The sequence below is a fragment of the Papilio polytes genome, unplaced genomic scaffold (genome assembly GCF_000836215.1).
Source record: "Papilio polytes unplaced genomic scaffold, Ppol_1.0 DF824069.1, whole genome shotgun sequence".
In the NCBI taxonomy this organism is placed as follows: Eukaryota; Metazoa; Arthropoda; class Insecta; order Lepidoptera; family Papilionidae; genus Papilio; species Papilio polytes.
This window is the reverse complement of record NW_013525135.1, coordinates 1,759,876-1,774,532: the sequence shown is the minus strand read 5'-3', so window position 1 is coordinate 1,774,532 and position 14,657 is coordinate 1,759,876. Positions and strand designations below refer to the sequence as shown.

The following is a 14,657-nucleotide window of genomic DNA, read 5'->3' as shown; positions in this document are numbered from 1 at the left end:
ATCTAAGCAGCGGTGCATCGTTCGCTAATCTTCAATAATATTTTCGACTTTACTAAACCAATGTCAACGGCCTCATGATAACATAACAAAGTATCGGATTTTCCGAAATGGAAAGACATGAGTAAATTTTTCAGGCTTTTTGAGTGAGTAAAAGATAAAGATAGAAAACATTTGCAAATAAGAACACATCTACAGATCTGGCATTGTGGATCTGTAGGCGTCGAAGATCCTTTTTTCCTATAAAAGAAAAAAAAATAAAATAAGGTTTAGTTTTCTAGAAACTAAAACACATCTGCAGTAAAAGTAACTGCTTTAACGTCAAATGTTCATTTAAAAAATGTTTTTTTTATTAAAACTAGAAAGGTAGATGATATTAACTATTAAAAAACATCTGATTATTTAATTAACCCCAGTTACAAAATGCCATACAACATTGCCTATAATTTTTTTCAATATAAGATTATCATGACGTCATTCAAAATGGCCGACCAACCTCAAGAACCGTTATAAGTGATGTAGTGCAAATATTCAGTTCACAAGCACAACCCAAAATCGACTCTTTGCCTGGCATTGACCTACTCTTGTGTTTAAATTTTAATACGTTCAATCTTCGTCTTGTAATACCAAAAATGTAAGTACAATTTTCCTTAATTAATGACAAATATTCAATTAAAAATTACTGACAACACAAGTTTCCTTAGTCGACTCGTTGAAAAAGTTATGTGAGATAAAACTTTTTAGAAATCTTTTTAAATGGTCAAAAGTAATGTTTTTGAAACTGCCATTGAAAAGCAATAATTTTTATTTGGGTTATAAATACAGATTTAAATGCATTTTAATTTCAAAGATGCTGCAATCTTTTCTAATTAATCTATTTAATTATTGAATCAATTTATTATGAGAACATCTTAATATAACTATAAATACTAAGGTAATTTACACATAATCGATCTCATAAAATGACTGCGAAAAGCGATATTATGCGTAGATAGTGAGATAAGTCAGATATAACGGGGCCAAGGCGCGTACCGATAAATGCTAAATATGTTGTACAACACTGGTTTTCAAATGAACATAAACATAAAATCCTATGAATTATATTAGCTCTGCTAAACCTGACTTACTTGCTAAACTTGCGGTGAATGGTAAAACGGTTAAGAAAAATCTACGCATTTGAGTTTTTATTATTCATATTAAAATGTCCCTATAAACTCTAGATAAATTTGTCAATACAAAATAGGAAACGAATTGAAAAACAGCTGCAACTACCCATAAACAGTAAACAAGAATAGTTAAAATTTGCTATAATCTGATGCGATATTTGCAAATGAAACGATAATTTCAGAATTTAAAATGAAGCAGGCAATTGAACGAACCTAGTTTGTCGCAAATGAATCGTTTACAAAAACTGAATCAACAACATTAGAAGTATTTGCATTCATTTATATGGAAGGATCTAGAAAGGACGTGGACCACTATTACAAATGCGTGAACACTACGTTCTGTGGGAAATTAAAATAAGAATTTATAAACCGAATACTTAATAAGGAACTTAAGTAAAATGCCACTGGACTAGTTTACAAAGCGTTTGACCTTTAAACATAACACAAGATAAACTGTACCTTGTTAAAGAAGATTCGCCAAGTGCAGCGCCTGACCTATCACAATTCGCAATATCTGATGCAATCCTATCATTCTCTTGCATCAGAATTAATATCTACGAGTTAAACTTTCAAATTAGTACCTTTTTCAGGGTGGAATTTTCGAAAAATAACCTGCCTTTTGGGAAAGACAGCAGGGTTATGTGAGAAATGTATACACTTAAACCCCTCGGCCTCCTCAAGTGCGACTACAAGGGTCCTTTAATCTCCAATACTACAAAAATTAGTACTTAACAGAGGTTTTTATGTTTTTTAGTGATAATGAATTTAAATGCATGATTATAAAAATAAGAAAGTGATTCAGCTTCTTCACTAGTATAATTTAGATATTTTGTTTATTTAAATGTCACAATAATTTTTCCACAAACTTGTTATGTATGACAGAAAGATAGAACCGTTGCATTAGTTGCATAAAGTAAATAACCATGTTTGCATGTCGCGACCGCTTTGCATTACAAACGAAGGGAATAGGTTACTGTCCCAGATTCAAAGGTCGCTCAGTTGTCTTAGAAATTAAAAAGCACCACTTTACTAGGACTGATTTAAACTATCACCATTAGCCAACTATTTCGTCCAATGTTTGATCAAATCTAAGATACATGATAGAGTAATGGTGCCGAGGCTCTCGACTTCAATTCTAGGGGAAGCAATTAAAAACCCAGCCTAGCCTAGCCTAATAATTTGCTTAGACAAATAGTAACTGATTTGCAGGTGACATTTTTTTTAATAGTAATGTTTACATTATTTTTAAACCTACACATATGCAAATATTCCGATTCCACGGTTATTGGTCGCATATCGAGGCGAATCATCGCGGGCAAACGCGGGCTCAATAATCCCTCGCAATGATTGTATTGTGCCTTTATCGAGATGACCTCGCACAAACCGGTTCACACCGGTTACACATTGTTACGCCCACAAGACAATCTATTTAGTAAAATTAAACAGGTGCGGTTTGTTCAGGAATGTCCGCAGCAAAACGTAGCCATTGTGCTTAGTACCGCTGCCGTTACATAATTTCTCATAAACAATAACGCTTTTATTTGTTCTTTAAGTAGGTTATCTACTGTCAAAGTATTCAAATGATTTCATTATTTACCGTTTTTAATCATTAATTTTCATTGTAATTTTCTTCGAAAAAGTAACATTTGTAACAAATATTATTTGTCGATTGTATCACCTAATTATGTGACTATTAAACTATTAAGTTTTCTGTCGTCCCAAATGTGTAAAGTATTTTAAACACCTAGTTACAGCTACTAAAACTTTTATTTAAAAGCACTCTAAGCTAGTTTTGTATGAAAGGAAGACAATTAGTCTGTAAGTAGTCCGTAGTAGTTTTCTCTTTATTATCTGTTGCATGCGAGCTCTGAATTAATCTCTGCGGTGCCGGTGCGCAACCTACTTGCCAAGATAAAGAAGGCTGTGGCCCCCTGGCCTGCCGCGCCCGGGCCGTGCCACTATGATACTTTTTGAAAATACAAGGAAACCACCGTAATAAATCTCTAAGGACACATTATGTTGGTCGTAATTAATAACAATAAAAATCCTTTAGTTAAAGAAATTAACAAAATGACTATGTTACCTTCAATTTTAACTTGAAGCTGTGTAGCTAGCTTAAATTACATTGAAAACTTCAACAGTGATAAATTCCGCAGCAGTATAGCTGACAATATCAAATATGGTCCACTGAACACTTTAAAGCAAGAATTAATTCTTAAAAAATAGAAGAATTTACTTGATATCAATGTGTTTCACGACAAGTCCGTCAACGGCGAGCAATTCATCCGTTACATCGCGCGCACATCTTTGACTGTTTAGTTCGCTTCGATTCCTATGAGCATATATGGAGGTACACACAGTACTGATTTTCAGTTGTGCAACTAAACAGTTGAATCGACAATCGCACAACAATTGTGCGATAAACTATCGCACAATTGTTGTGACAAAGGTTTACCCGCTATTAGTGTAATCGATTCAAGCATCAAGATTTACAAGATGCTTGTACGTTCGACGTAACTAGAATACATGTGTCGCCTGACAACGGGGTCTATGAGCCAAGCAGATACGTACCGCAGTTAGTTCCTGGAAAACTCTTACAATGTTGACTATTTATTAAGACTACTTTATGGCAGTTAGATTTCTTCATTTCTATTTTTTACAATTTCTCTTTGTGTCGCTTATAAGTACGACAAAGATTATCTTTTTTAATATTAAAACTAAACTAAACCCTAACGACCTAGATTACAAATTTCTGAGTAATTATTATTATTTTTATTTTAATTGGTATGAAGTATTAGAAATATAAAAACTACTAGATTTAGTGCCTGAGTTTAAACACATGGAACTCTATCGTTAAAGTTATTAAATCGATCTGTTACATCGCATTAGAGCGGTCATTGGGTTCAGGGCTCTGCATACGTCGCGAGCTGTCGAAGGCGAAAGGAGGGCGCTGCACTCGCCTGCCCCCTCGCCTCAGCGATGGCAGCGCCACACCAGCCCTATACGATAGGTTTTTCTAAGAACCTATTCGAAATTCAAATGAACTGTTTGTGCCAACCGATACATTATAATGAGATACTCCTTTATGAAAATAACATAATCTGTCTTTGAACATTGTTTTATTATTTAACTAGCGGACTCCATAAACGCAGTCTTTCAAAATTTCAGCAAAGATTCTATGAATTATTATCCAATCCAAATAATGTCAGAGCTTCCGTCCATATCTGTTAACTATCGCAAGTAGGTTGGTAGCGAAACCCATTGATAAACATGACCACATCTCAAGTCAAGTACACCTAAATGTCTTTGCAGTGATCTAATCCTATGAACTCACTCTATATATTAATCTTTCGTGGATTTAGCTTATCAATGACGTCTCGAGATAATTTTAGTCCTTTTAGTCACCTATTACTAGTTGAGATGGGTAATCTATCAGCCTTGTCGGAAACGATCAATTAAATAAAAAAAAGAATACGTTTATTTAAAAAAAAACTAGCCGTGCGCATTTTATCAAAATATCACATACGCGGGCTATAAAAAAAGAAAAATTACCGGAAAAACCGCGAATCTACAAACATCTAAAAACGAAAATATATCGTCGCAAAATTTTTCAAGGCGACTGAACTAGACGCGTCATCGTGAGATTCTGCGGTTCAAGGAAGTAAAATACGTTTGCCAAAAATTATTTCTGTACTGACCCGTTATCGGTTAGTTGAGTCTGCGCACGTTATAGAAAATGTTATTATTACTACTATTGTAAAATTCCAAGAGATATTTAAGAGAACATTAACATATAACACGTGAAACTTGTCTAATTTGCAGGCCTTTGACGGCCCTTTTTGTCAAACGGCCTGGGCGGTCGCCCCACCTATCCATATCCTAACTTTGGCCCTACCCTAACGCCATCTCTTACAAACAAACGTAGTGATAACTTTGTCGGTAACATTTATTAAATAAATTAAAAAATCTTTAACGACACTTTTATGCGAAAATATCATCGTTTAGCTTATTGACAACAAATAACTATGACATGAAACCGCAGCTATAAACATTTTCAAATATTTACGACACCTATAATGCAAGAAAATGGTAAACAAGTTTAGGGTTACCATTTACAACAATTCTCAATGTCATAATAATAAAACGTAAAATTTATTTCCTTCTACATATAAGAATGTAAGAAAATATAGATTTTAAGATAGTAATGCAAAAATCTAAATTTAAAGTATAAAATAAACTGTTAAACTGAATCTTCTTTTAATCTATCCTAGATCCTTTTACGCCTATGACTGAACTAGTGTGTCCTATATGTCGATAGAGGTATGTAGTACTTATATGTGCAGAACATGGTCACCCTGGTAGGTACATCCTATAGATCGTCAACCGGCCGTGACCGCGTTACAAGTCGCCGGCCTGCAACTGCATCGCTTACATAACAGCCCTGTTTAGTCGCTAATTTATGTTATTGTATTACACACCACTCAGCACTAGGGTGACCAATTACATTGACACATTAGGTATTACAATTTAATATAATAGAAAAATAAAGAGTAAACGTGTACATGAACTTGATCTTAAATATTACGTAACTCTATTGTTTTACGAATAATGTTTTTTTTGTATAATGTATTTTGTATAATGTAAATTCAGTTCTCTTCCCGGTTTCGTGAGGTCAATGTCAATGACCCCTATTCCATGTAACTTCTTTATTCCTTTAAGATGTTTATTAACTTATCGTTTACATTTACATTGAAAAATACATCGTGATCGGCATAAAAAACTTTTTATTCCTCATTTCTCTCTTAATACCTGATTTTAATAACACCGACTTATATAATGGTGAACATAAATTTTCGGTTTTTTTCCTCTTTATCGGGTAAACAAGTTTTTTACAGGATTCAACATGGCTGATGTTTTAATATTAAATGCAAAGACGGAATTTATTCGATAGCTTTTATACAGACACGTATACATTTAGTTTCATGGCAAATATTTATTTAAAAAAATGAACGTAAAGTACCATGCAGATTAGGTTGATGTATTTCTTTAAAATTTATAATCGTAATCACTTATCTTCCTACTTCATATTAACATACTACGCATGCAAGTGCAATGTACCATGAGAAGTTTGATGAGGCCGTACCTAAAATGTTTGTTATTCAGATTAGAACCGAAAGCATATTTTAGGTTGCTTTGAAAATGGATAGCCTCCCTAGTTAGAGCTTTTAATTTGTCTCCGGTATTCAGTGTAATATTAAGTTCTGCCGTAATAGTACTATTGTAGTATTATTACATTTTTTTTAATTTCTTTAAAATATTCTTATTTTCACATTTTGAAATTACGCCATCTATTGGTGTATGCCACAGAAAAAACGACAAAACGAAATGTCATAAAACGAACACAGATTAATTTACAGCTAGCTATTTTAAAGATGCTATTGTGCTCTTTGGTATTCACAGTTACAATCTTTGTACTTTTTAATCTGTCTCGATCATTATTGAATTCTCCATATTTTTGACGGATTAATTAGATTTTACTTCCAATTTCCAATGAATTATTGAAATACTGCTTTTAACTAGACAAATTATGACATTTATGAATTAATCATTAGGTATTCTAGGACTGATATTGCAGATTTATCAGAAACATATATCCTAAGGTTCAAGCCGCCAGCAGCCAACGTTAACAACTAATAACATCATAGTAAACTAAAAACTTACAAATGAATAATGAAAAGAGAAATTCTCGTGGAAGAGGCCGTGGCCGTGGCCGAGGAAGAGGCCGTGGCAGGGGACGTGGGCGTGGCAAAAAAGTTGCCAAAGTCATGTCTTCTGATGAAGAGGAATGTTCTGTAGAAGAAACCATTCAGGATCCTGAAGAAGTCCCAACAGAGGAGCCGAAAGATGATAATGAACAGGCTGAACCTCCAAAACGTAAGTACTATAAAAATATAATCTATCACACTTTATAAGCCTTTTTGTAGTTGTTTACTTTATTCGCCTAATTTACAGTGGAAGTGCCCTCAGACATTTCACAACTGGAGACTCCAGTATTCACAACAATACAGCGTGGACCCCCTGAGCCTATGCTGCGTTTGGATTGGAGTCATAGAGCTACTTTGATCGGGGAGAAAGTTCTAAATCCTATGATTTATTGCTGCGATACTTGCTCTAAACCAATCCTTATCTACGGCAGAATGGTAAGTTAATAATTATATTGAGATATTGTATTAGGAACAATAATAAAGTGTATTACACACAGAACAGAAACACATATTTTAGACTGACTATCCTCCGAATTTCAGTTGTACCATGATATATTTGTTATCAACTTGTATTTTGTCTTGATTTTCAGATTCCTTGCAAGCATGTATTTTGTTTATCATGTGCCAGATCCGATCACACACACTGCCCTCGCTGTAGAGAGAAGGTAAACATTTTAAAATGTTTGTGTATTTAATACAAAGTCTAATTTTTAAGAAACAGCTGTTCTGCTGGGTAATGACGTTTTTCTGTGACTAGTTTTTAACTGGATAAAAAATCTCAGGTTAATTTCTATAACTGTGCCAAATTTCATCAAGATCCTTTAAGCTGTCTTGGAGAGTAGTTACGAACATCCAGCTATCCATCTTTTTTTTTTATAACATAAGGTGGCAAATGAGCAAGTGGCCACTAGAATCCGCCAAAATGGCGGAGCGACTACTGCCCATGGATATCCGCAATTGCAGATGCGTTGCCTACCCTTAAACGATGGAGGAGAAGATGCACATAAAGAGGATATTTCCCCTTCCTATGCATCTCCTCCACCATCAAATCTACTTCCCCGTCCCAACCTCTCCTTTTAAGAAAAAGGTGGTAAAGAGAAAAGGACTTAAATTAGGCCTCCGGCACCGCAATCGTCAGTCGAAACACGGAATTGCTTCCATTTCACGCCAGTCTTCTGTGTGGTCGTAGTATTACATCGGGCATACCGGCCCATTCATGCTAAGATGTTAAAGCGGGCACTACCACTGTTAATCTAGCTATCTATCTAAACATTTATATTTATATTATTAGTAAAATTGGTAATGCTCATTGGTTCAGTTTAGTCAATTGTATAGATTATTTGTCTTAATCATCTAGATATATTTTTTTAAAATTGAATGACTCATTTATTTATCATTGGTACAGGTGCTGCGTGTGGAGCAGACTGGTTTGGGAACAGTGTTCATGTGCACACATTCCGGAACAAGATATGGAAATACTGGTTGCAGGAGGACTTACTTGTCACAGGTCATTTACTCATACACACTATTACAGCACTAGCAACAACAACTTCGAAAGGGCGAAAATAATAAAATTTTAATTGTTAACCTATATTCATCCAGACTTTGCCAAATTTCATCCATCCATTCATCAAGTTTTGAATAAATTTGCCTCTTTTCTCTGACGAGGCAATACTAAAATTTAAAATTGTTTATTTTTCAGAGAGATCTGCAAGCTCACATAAACCATAGGCATGTGTCTACTGGCTCGGGGGAGAACAAACCAGACCCAGAGCCGACCACACCCTCCGTACCCATCATCAAACCTATGACTGTAAAAATATGCAATTTATACATTTTTCATAACATTTTTTCGTATAATTAACATGTTCAGCTTCCAAATAATTAAATATATTTCGCACTTTAAAGTCAGGTTATTATAAGTCAATAATAAGTATGATTTTAAACTGAGGAATTTTCAAATCACCATCTTTAATTACTTTGTGTCAGCTGCCGCCGTCAGCGGCAGACCCGCGCTCGCACACGCTGTCGCACGGCGCGCACGCAGCGCACGCGCACGCGCCGCACGGCCCGCACGCAGCGCACGCGCACGGCGAGCGCCGCCCCGCGCGCACCAACCTCATCACCGTGCCCATACAGGACCAGTCTGAACACTACTACAACTACTACCAGGTCAATATTGCCACAAACACTTATAAAGCCCAACATTTTATTGTTATTACTGTTAACCTCTTCATACACAAGACTATGTATATTTTCGATTACGCCAGACAATATCTCAATGTATAGTCGCGGAAATACGCGGTGTTCAACATACAATCAAATTGTCTTGTACTTTGCAACGGGACAAGCTCCGAAACTTACATATAAGGTATTAGGTAGCAGCGAGTTCAAACGACTAGATAATAAAGCAAATAGACGTATACAGATCACCGACCTTTTTTGTATAGACAAATTTAAAAGATCCTTTTGATCATTGTTCAGCGTCATCTTAATGCGTACAAATCTTTCAAACAACTAGCTTTAGAGTCCGAACATCGTTACATTCCCCGATAGTACAATGTGTGCGGCAGTTAGTGTAAGAGTGTGTGCGCAGCCTCCACAGGCGGGGGGCGGCGCGCTGCCGCCGGCAGCCGTGTCGTCAGTGCAGGTGGTGCCGCACAACATGAGCGTGCCCCCGCCCTACTACGTGCCCCCCTACTCCGCACCACCCGCACAGTACGTGCCCCCGCCTGGTGAGTCCCTTTTGAACTATTCTACCTATGCCCCAATTTGTAACTATTTCGTACCAAAAACTACAACGACTAGAATTAGATAAATTCAACACTGAAATGTATTCTAGAATATTTTTTTAATGATTAACCACTATAAATGCGATAGTACTAAATTGCCATAATTTTGTGTTGTCAAATCCTTAACTTAACATCCGATTTAACATTAATTGTATTACTCCTATAAGGTGGTAGCCTAACTCCAAACGTGGCGGGTGTATCGTCCCTACCACCTAGCGTGGGTATCGGCAGCGTGGGCAACGTGGGCCCAGTGTCAGGCGAGGCGCGCTGGCCGGACGGCTACCAGCCGCCCACGGTGCCCGTGCAGCCGTGGCCCCAGCCGCAGCACCACTATTACCGGTAGCATCAACAATACAACCACTATTGGGGAAACCAATAGTGGGCAACTCAGCTGTCAGGTAACAGCCCAGATGTGGGCAAAATACCACTAGCCAAGCTCCAAGTTGATTATTAGCAGCCCAACTTTTGGATATGGGATAGCATTGCTGAGATTATTTCTTTCAGATGAGTGGGAAGGACACGAGTGATCTTTTTTATTTTATATGTGAATGAATAATGAATATGCGTAACAAAGTTATGTTGCAATTATTATCCCTTATTTAGATTAGGATGTGCATTGTTATATTGACTCTTGTTTTAAATGTATTACTGTAGTAATGAAATATAGCTCTAAAATTAAATATTACTCTACAAGTTTTATCAATGTTAAAGTAAGCACTTACAATGTTATTCGATAAATTATTACAGTAGAACCTTGGTAACATAAAAACCTCTATAACTTCAAAAAAGAATATGTTCCCTTCACATCAGAGCCAAAATTCTCTATAACATAGACCCTTGATAAGTCATATAACCTAAAACCTCTGTAACTTGAATTATTTTGTGTTTCCCTTGGATTTTAACTTATCGAGGTTCTACTGTACTGTCATTACTTATAAAACTAAATCATTTGGTTTGGTTTTTTTTCTATGATCTTTTGTCTGTGATTGATGATGATCGTAGTGATGTAGACCATAGACTTTTTTTTTTATTTCTGTAGTGATATCATTAATAGGTGATTATTATAATTGACTTCCTACATAAACTTCCATTTCTTATATAATAATGGATTCAATGATATACTTCTATTTAACATAAAATAGTGATTGTAGATTTTTAACTTATAGTATTGATGTTTTATATTTTGTCAACTATTTATTAGAATTTATAGATGTATGTAATTATTTGTATCCATATGTTATTCCAGTATATACATTTAAAGTGTTTTAATATTTGTAAATTATAACTGTAAGTTATCAGTCAGAAACCCATGGAAATATCTATCTTAGTTGTCAGTAAAGATTTTCAATGGAAACGAAACATATGTTACTTGTATGAGTATTTTAAAACTGGAAATAAACAAAAAAAGTATCTCTATCTTTATAACTTTCTTAGAAATAAAAGTAATTAATAAATATTTGGGGAATCATTTATTTTAACACTAAACAATATTTATATTTACAACATCACAAATCCATTCACACGTCGCCACAATTTGGCTGCACATAACAAAATGCATATAATTCAAACCATGTAAATAATCTAGAGGACTTTTATAATAAAAGACAAAACAAATACTATTGTATTAGATTCACAGCACCACTGTGGAAACTATAAATACCTCATAAATGCAAACACTGCGAGGCACATTTTTATTATTTAAGCATTATAAAAACTATATAGACAATCCACACAAAATAATTTCATATACTTTATATATTTTTATCATTAAAATGCAATTGTTAAATATATTCTATCATTAAATAATTATTCTACCATAACCTTGGTGTAACTATTATCTAAATTAAATAATTATGTGCAGAATAACATAAATACACATTGAATCCTTGACATTAATTCTAAATCAACTTAAGTAATTTAATACAAAAACATATTAAAGGTTTTTTGAAAGATAATGCAAGGGGAAATAAATTTTATATGTGTTATTGCAGTGGAAACATCCGACTCGAAGGACCAAACATATATCTCACGTTTTGAGATATTAAAAAAAAAAACATACAGACGAATTGAGTACCTCCTTCTTTTGGAAGTCGGTCAAATATGTAAGAATGCTTAAATCATGAAAATGTGCCGATCACAACAACATCAAGTTAAAATCAATATCTTAAAAATTTAAATGTTTTTGTGATGTTCATTTGTAAAGTATTTACAATTTAAGACTATCAGTCCTATTCACAAATGAATTTTGTTTATAATAAAAAACCGATCGACAACATCTACTAATTGACAATCTGCAATACAAAAATAAACGATTTGTTTCAGTCTGAACATAGAAACAACAGTGCATTTTTATTATCAAGTCATTGAACATATATAATTATTATTACAACTAATTTGTATTAATATGAACAATAATTGCCTGTAGATTCACTTACCATATAATAAATTCTCTATTATATTATATAAAATTGCATACTTTTTTAGGAATTCCAATTTGACTATGTTAATCTACATGGCTTATATTTATTTATGAATAACACACAATAAATAAAATCGCTTTTCAAACTGTCATGATTACTATTTGATAAATGTTTAAAGTCCATGCATACTTAAGTCTATTTAAAATGTGATCATTCTCGTAAGTAACTGTAATACATAAAATTTTAAATAACAACATAATATGTAATTACAGAAAGAAATGAATATTTCCATATTACCAAATATTGCCAGTTTGCAATGAAAAATTCTACCAGAATTTTAATAATGTATTAATAAATATTGACTTACATTGTTGATTTCCACATTGGTTCTGTGAATAACTTAAGATTAGTCATGTCACGTAGATCATGAAGTCTTCGTCGTCGGTGTCGATGTTTCTGTGCTGATGTCGACCAGCGTCGTCTCCGGCACCGAAGGGGGCTTCTGCTCCGTCTCTGCGGGGAACTGCGGTATCACGTGCGAAGATTGCATCTTCCTCACTGCATCCATGTTCACTTTGGTTGATAAATTCTTTTGGCGCGTCTGCTCTGATGTCTTTGATAATCTCTCACTTAATGCTTTAAGGGCAATTTGTCTGAAAAACAAATGTTCAAGCTTTACTAATCATCACCATCACTCAGCCCTAAGGATGTACCGCTCTTCCTATACATCTCTATCAACCATCATATATTAATTTACTTATGCATACCCTGTTTCACCCTATCTATCTATACTTTCCTTGGTCTTCCTTTATTTTTGTAGTCATTCACAATATTAATACTTATTTGTGTTACCATCTGTCATCTTGTTTAAGCTTTACTTAATTAAATTTGAAGAAGGACATAGAAACTTCCAGAAGCAGTATATCTGCTTGTGTGTACCTTCGTCTCTCCATGTCGTGTGGCTCGACGCCTGGCATGGAGATGGTGACGCCGCGCGGGCTGAGCGCGAGCGTGACGCGGCGCGGCGGCGAGGGGCACAGGCCCAGCCGCGCCAGGCAACGCGCCGGCGGGCCCAGCACCGCGCGCACCACCGGCTGCACCACCGTCGGGAAGAAACTACACACAACAAATTATTACACACTCCATGCAAATCTATACTTAATAAAAACATACTTCTTTGCTATGTAGAATTGTCAGAAATCACACCATTTTTGGATTAAAATAAATATGCTATTTAATTTAGAGGCTGAATAAATTAGAGAAATCATCAAAAACTACAAGCCAACAACAACAAAAAAGCAATATTTCCATGATACCAGTTATTGTTAGCCAATGTTAGGAGCCTTCATTGTCTTTTAAGCATCTGAACTTTGGCATTGAATGAGTGTAAAAAACTATATAAAATCTAACAATGCTTACTTATCAAAGCTAAAGTTATCAGCCATGTCTCCTCTAGTGCCGCTGCTGTGTCGCTGCCAGAACCTGAGGTAGACCCATGAGAGGATGGTGCCGCTGCCCCACATGCATGGGTAAGTGCCCTCCAGTGCCCCCACCGCCCACAGTATTATGGCAGCAACGAGTATCAGTAGTGGCAAAGAGCGATTTGTCAATTTTCCTAAAAAAAATTACATTTCATGTCTCACAATTTCATCCTGCTCTATGTAAGGACCTTATCCTATGGTTTAATCTTATAATGAAGAATATAACACTCTGCTAAGTGTAAGAAGAATGCTCTGCTATTTAAAAAATCAGTATTTATATTGCAAAAAATATAAAGATAATTGTATATTTCTCATAGACATGTTATTTTGTAAAGTAAATGTTATGTTTTACCTCTTCACTGTGTACATATTCTAAGATGTGAATTGTAATAAAAAATCATAAAGCTGTTGACATTGAAGTAAAGTACTAAAGTAAACTATAATTGTATCTATTTATAATCTATAATTACTATGACTGTTATGGCAACAATATTGTCAGTTAATCTATTGGGCCTGATTATTGACTTTCATCCTATTTTTTCTTCCCTACAATACCATCCCTAGAAATAAGAAAAGTCTTCAAAAATATGGAATCAAAATCAATAGTAAAATTGTAACAAATCTTTGACGATTTTTTTATCTATAGTGTTACAAGTAAAAAATGTAAGAACAATGTGTAATATTTAATTTAACATGACTGATCATGTAATTTAAATGCTGTAAACATTATCTCTACAATTAAAATTACTTTTATTGACATGAAAAAGCAATTTATTCTTATCTGCATGTAGATAGATAGTAAATGTAAGATTATTATGAAAAAATTATACACCAATAGTTATTTAAATTTTTAAGTTAATATTAATTATCAATCAATATAACATGGCATGAGATGCAATATAACATACCTTATAATTGTAAACTTTGAAGCTAATTTTTCAAAACAATAAATTGTTAATGCTAGAACAGTCTTATCTACTCTGTAGTCTAAAATAGTACTAGAAAACTTAACTTTAAACTTTATCAAGAAGAATAA

The 14,657-nt window shown here is 34.5% G+C and overlaps 2 protein-coding genes across 3 annotated transcripts; one reads left to right on the top strand and one right to left on the bottom strand.

Moving 5' to 3' along the window:
• The first annotated feature begins 6,661 nt into the window (after positions 1 to 6,661).
• On the top strand, positions 6,662 to 10,592 carry LOC106100192 (E3 ubiquitin-protein ligase Hakai). 2 transcript variants are annotated; one of them, XM_013278955.1, is made up of 8 exons: positions 6,662 to 7,097; positions 7,176 to 7,363; positions 7,519 to 7,593; positions 8,334 to 8,435; positions 8,631 to 8,741; positions 8,918 to 9,100; positions 9,525 to 9,663; positions 9,891 to 10,592. In XM_013278955.1, the coding sequence occupies exons 1-8, from the start codon at positions 6,887 to 6,889 to the stop codon at positions 10,061 to 10,063; spliced, it is 1,182 nt and encodes a 393-aa protein (XP_013134409.1). In that variant the 5' UTR covers positions 6,662 to 6,886; the 3' UTR covers positions 10,064 to 10,592. The 2 variants fall into 2 exon arrangements, with proteins under 2 accessions (XP_013134409.1, XP_013134408.1); XM_013278954.1 differs by having other exon boundaries at positions 9,888 to 10,592.
• Positions 10,593 to 11,170: 578 nt separating this feature from the next.
• LOC106100191 (rhomboid-like protein 19) lies at positions 11,171 to 13,759 on the bottom strand (the record flags this gene model as incomplete). The annotated part of the gene is made up of 3 exons (XM_013278953.1): positions 11,171 to 12,793; positions 13,080 to 13,256; positions 13,560 to 13,759. Coding segments are annotated over 3 exons (606 nt in total), but the record flags the coding sequence as incomplete, so codon positions are not given.
• Positions 13,760 to 14,657: the final 898 nt, after the last annotated feature.

What these genes read in the sequence shown, in the direction of transcription:
- LOC106100192 (XM_013278954.1), top strand. Translation starts at nt 6,887, where the DNA reads ATGAATAATGAAAAGAGAAATTCTCGTGGAAGAGGCCGTGGCCGTGGC. An exon ending in TCCTTATCTACGGCAGAATG is followed by an intron (nt 7,364 to 7,518) that starts GTAAGTTAATAA and finishes CTTGATTTTCAG; the next exon opens with ATTCCTTGCAAGCATGTATT. An exon ending in ACAGTACGTGCCCCCGCCTG is followed by an intron (nt 9,664 to 9,887) that starts GTGAGTCCCTTT and finishes TACTCCTATAAG; the next exon opens with GTGGTAGCCTAACTCCAAAC.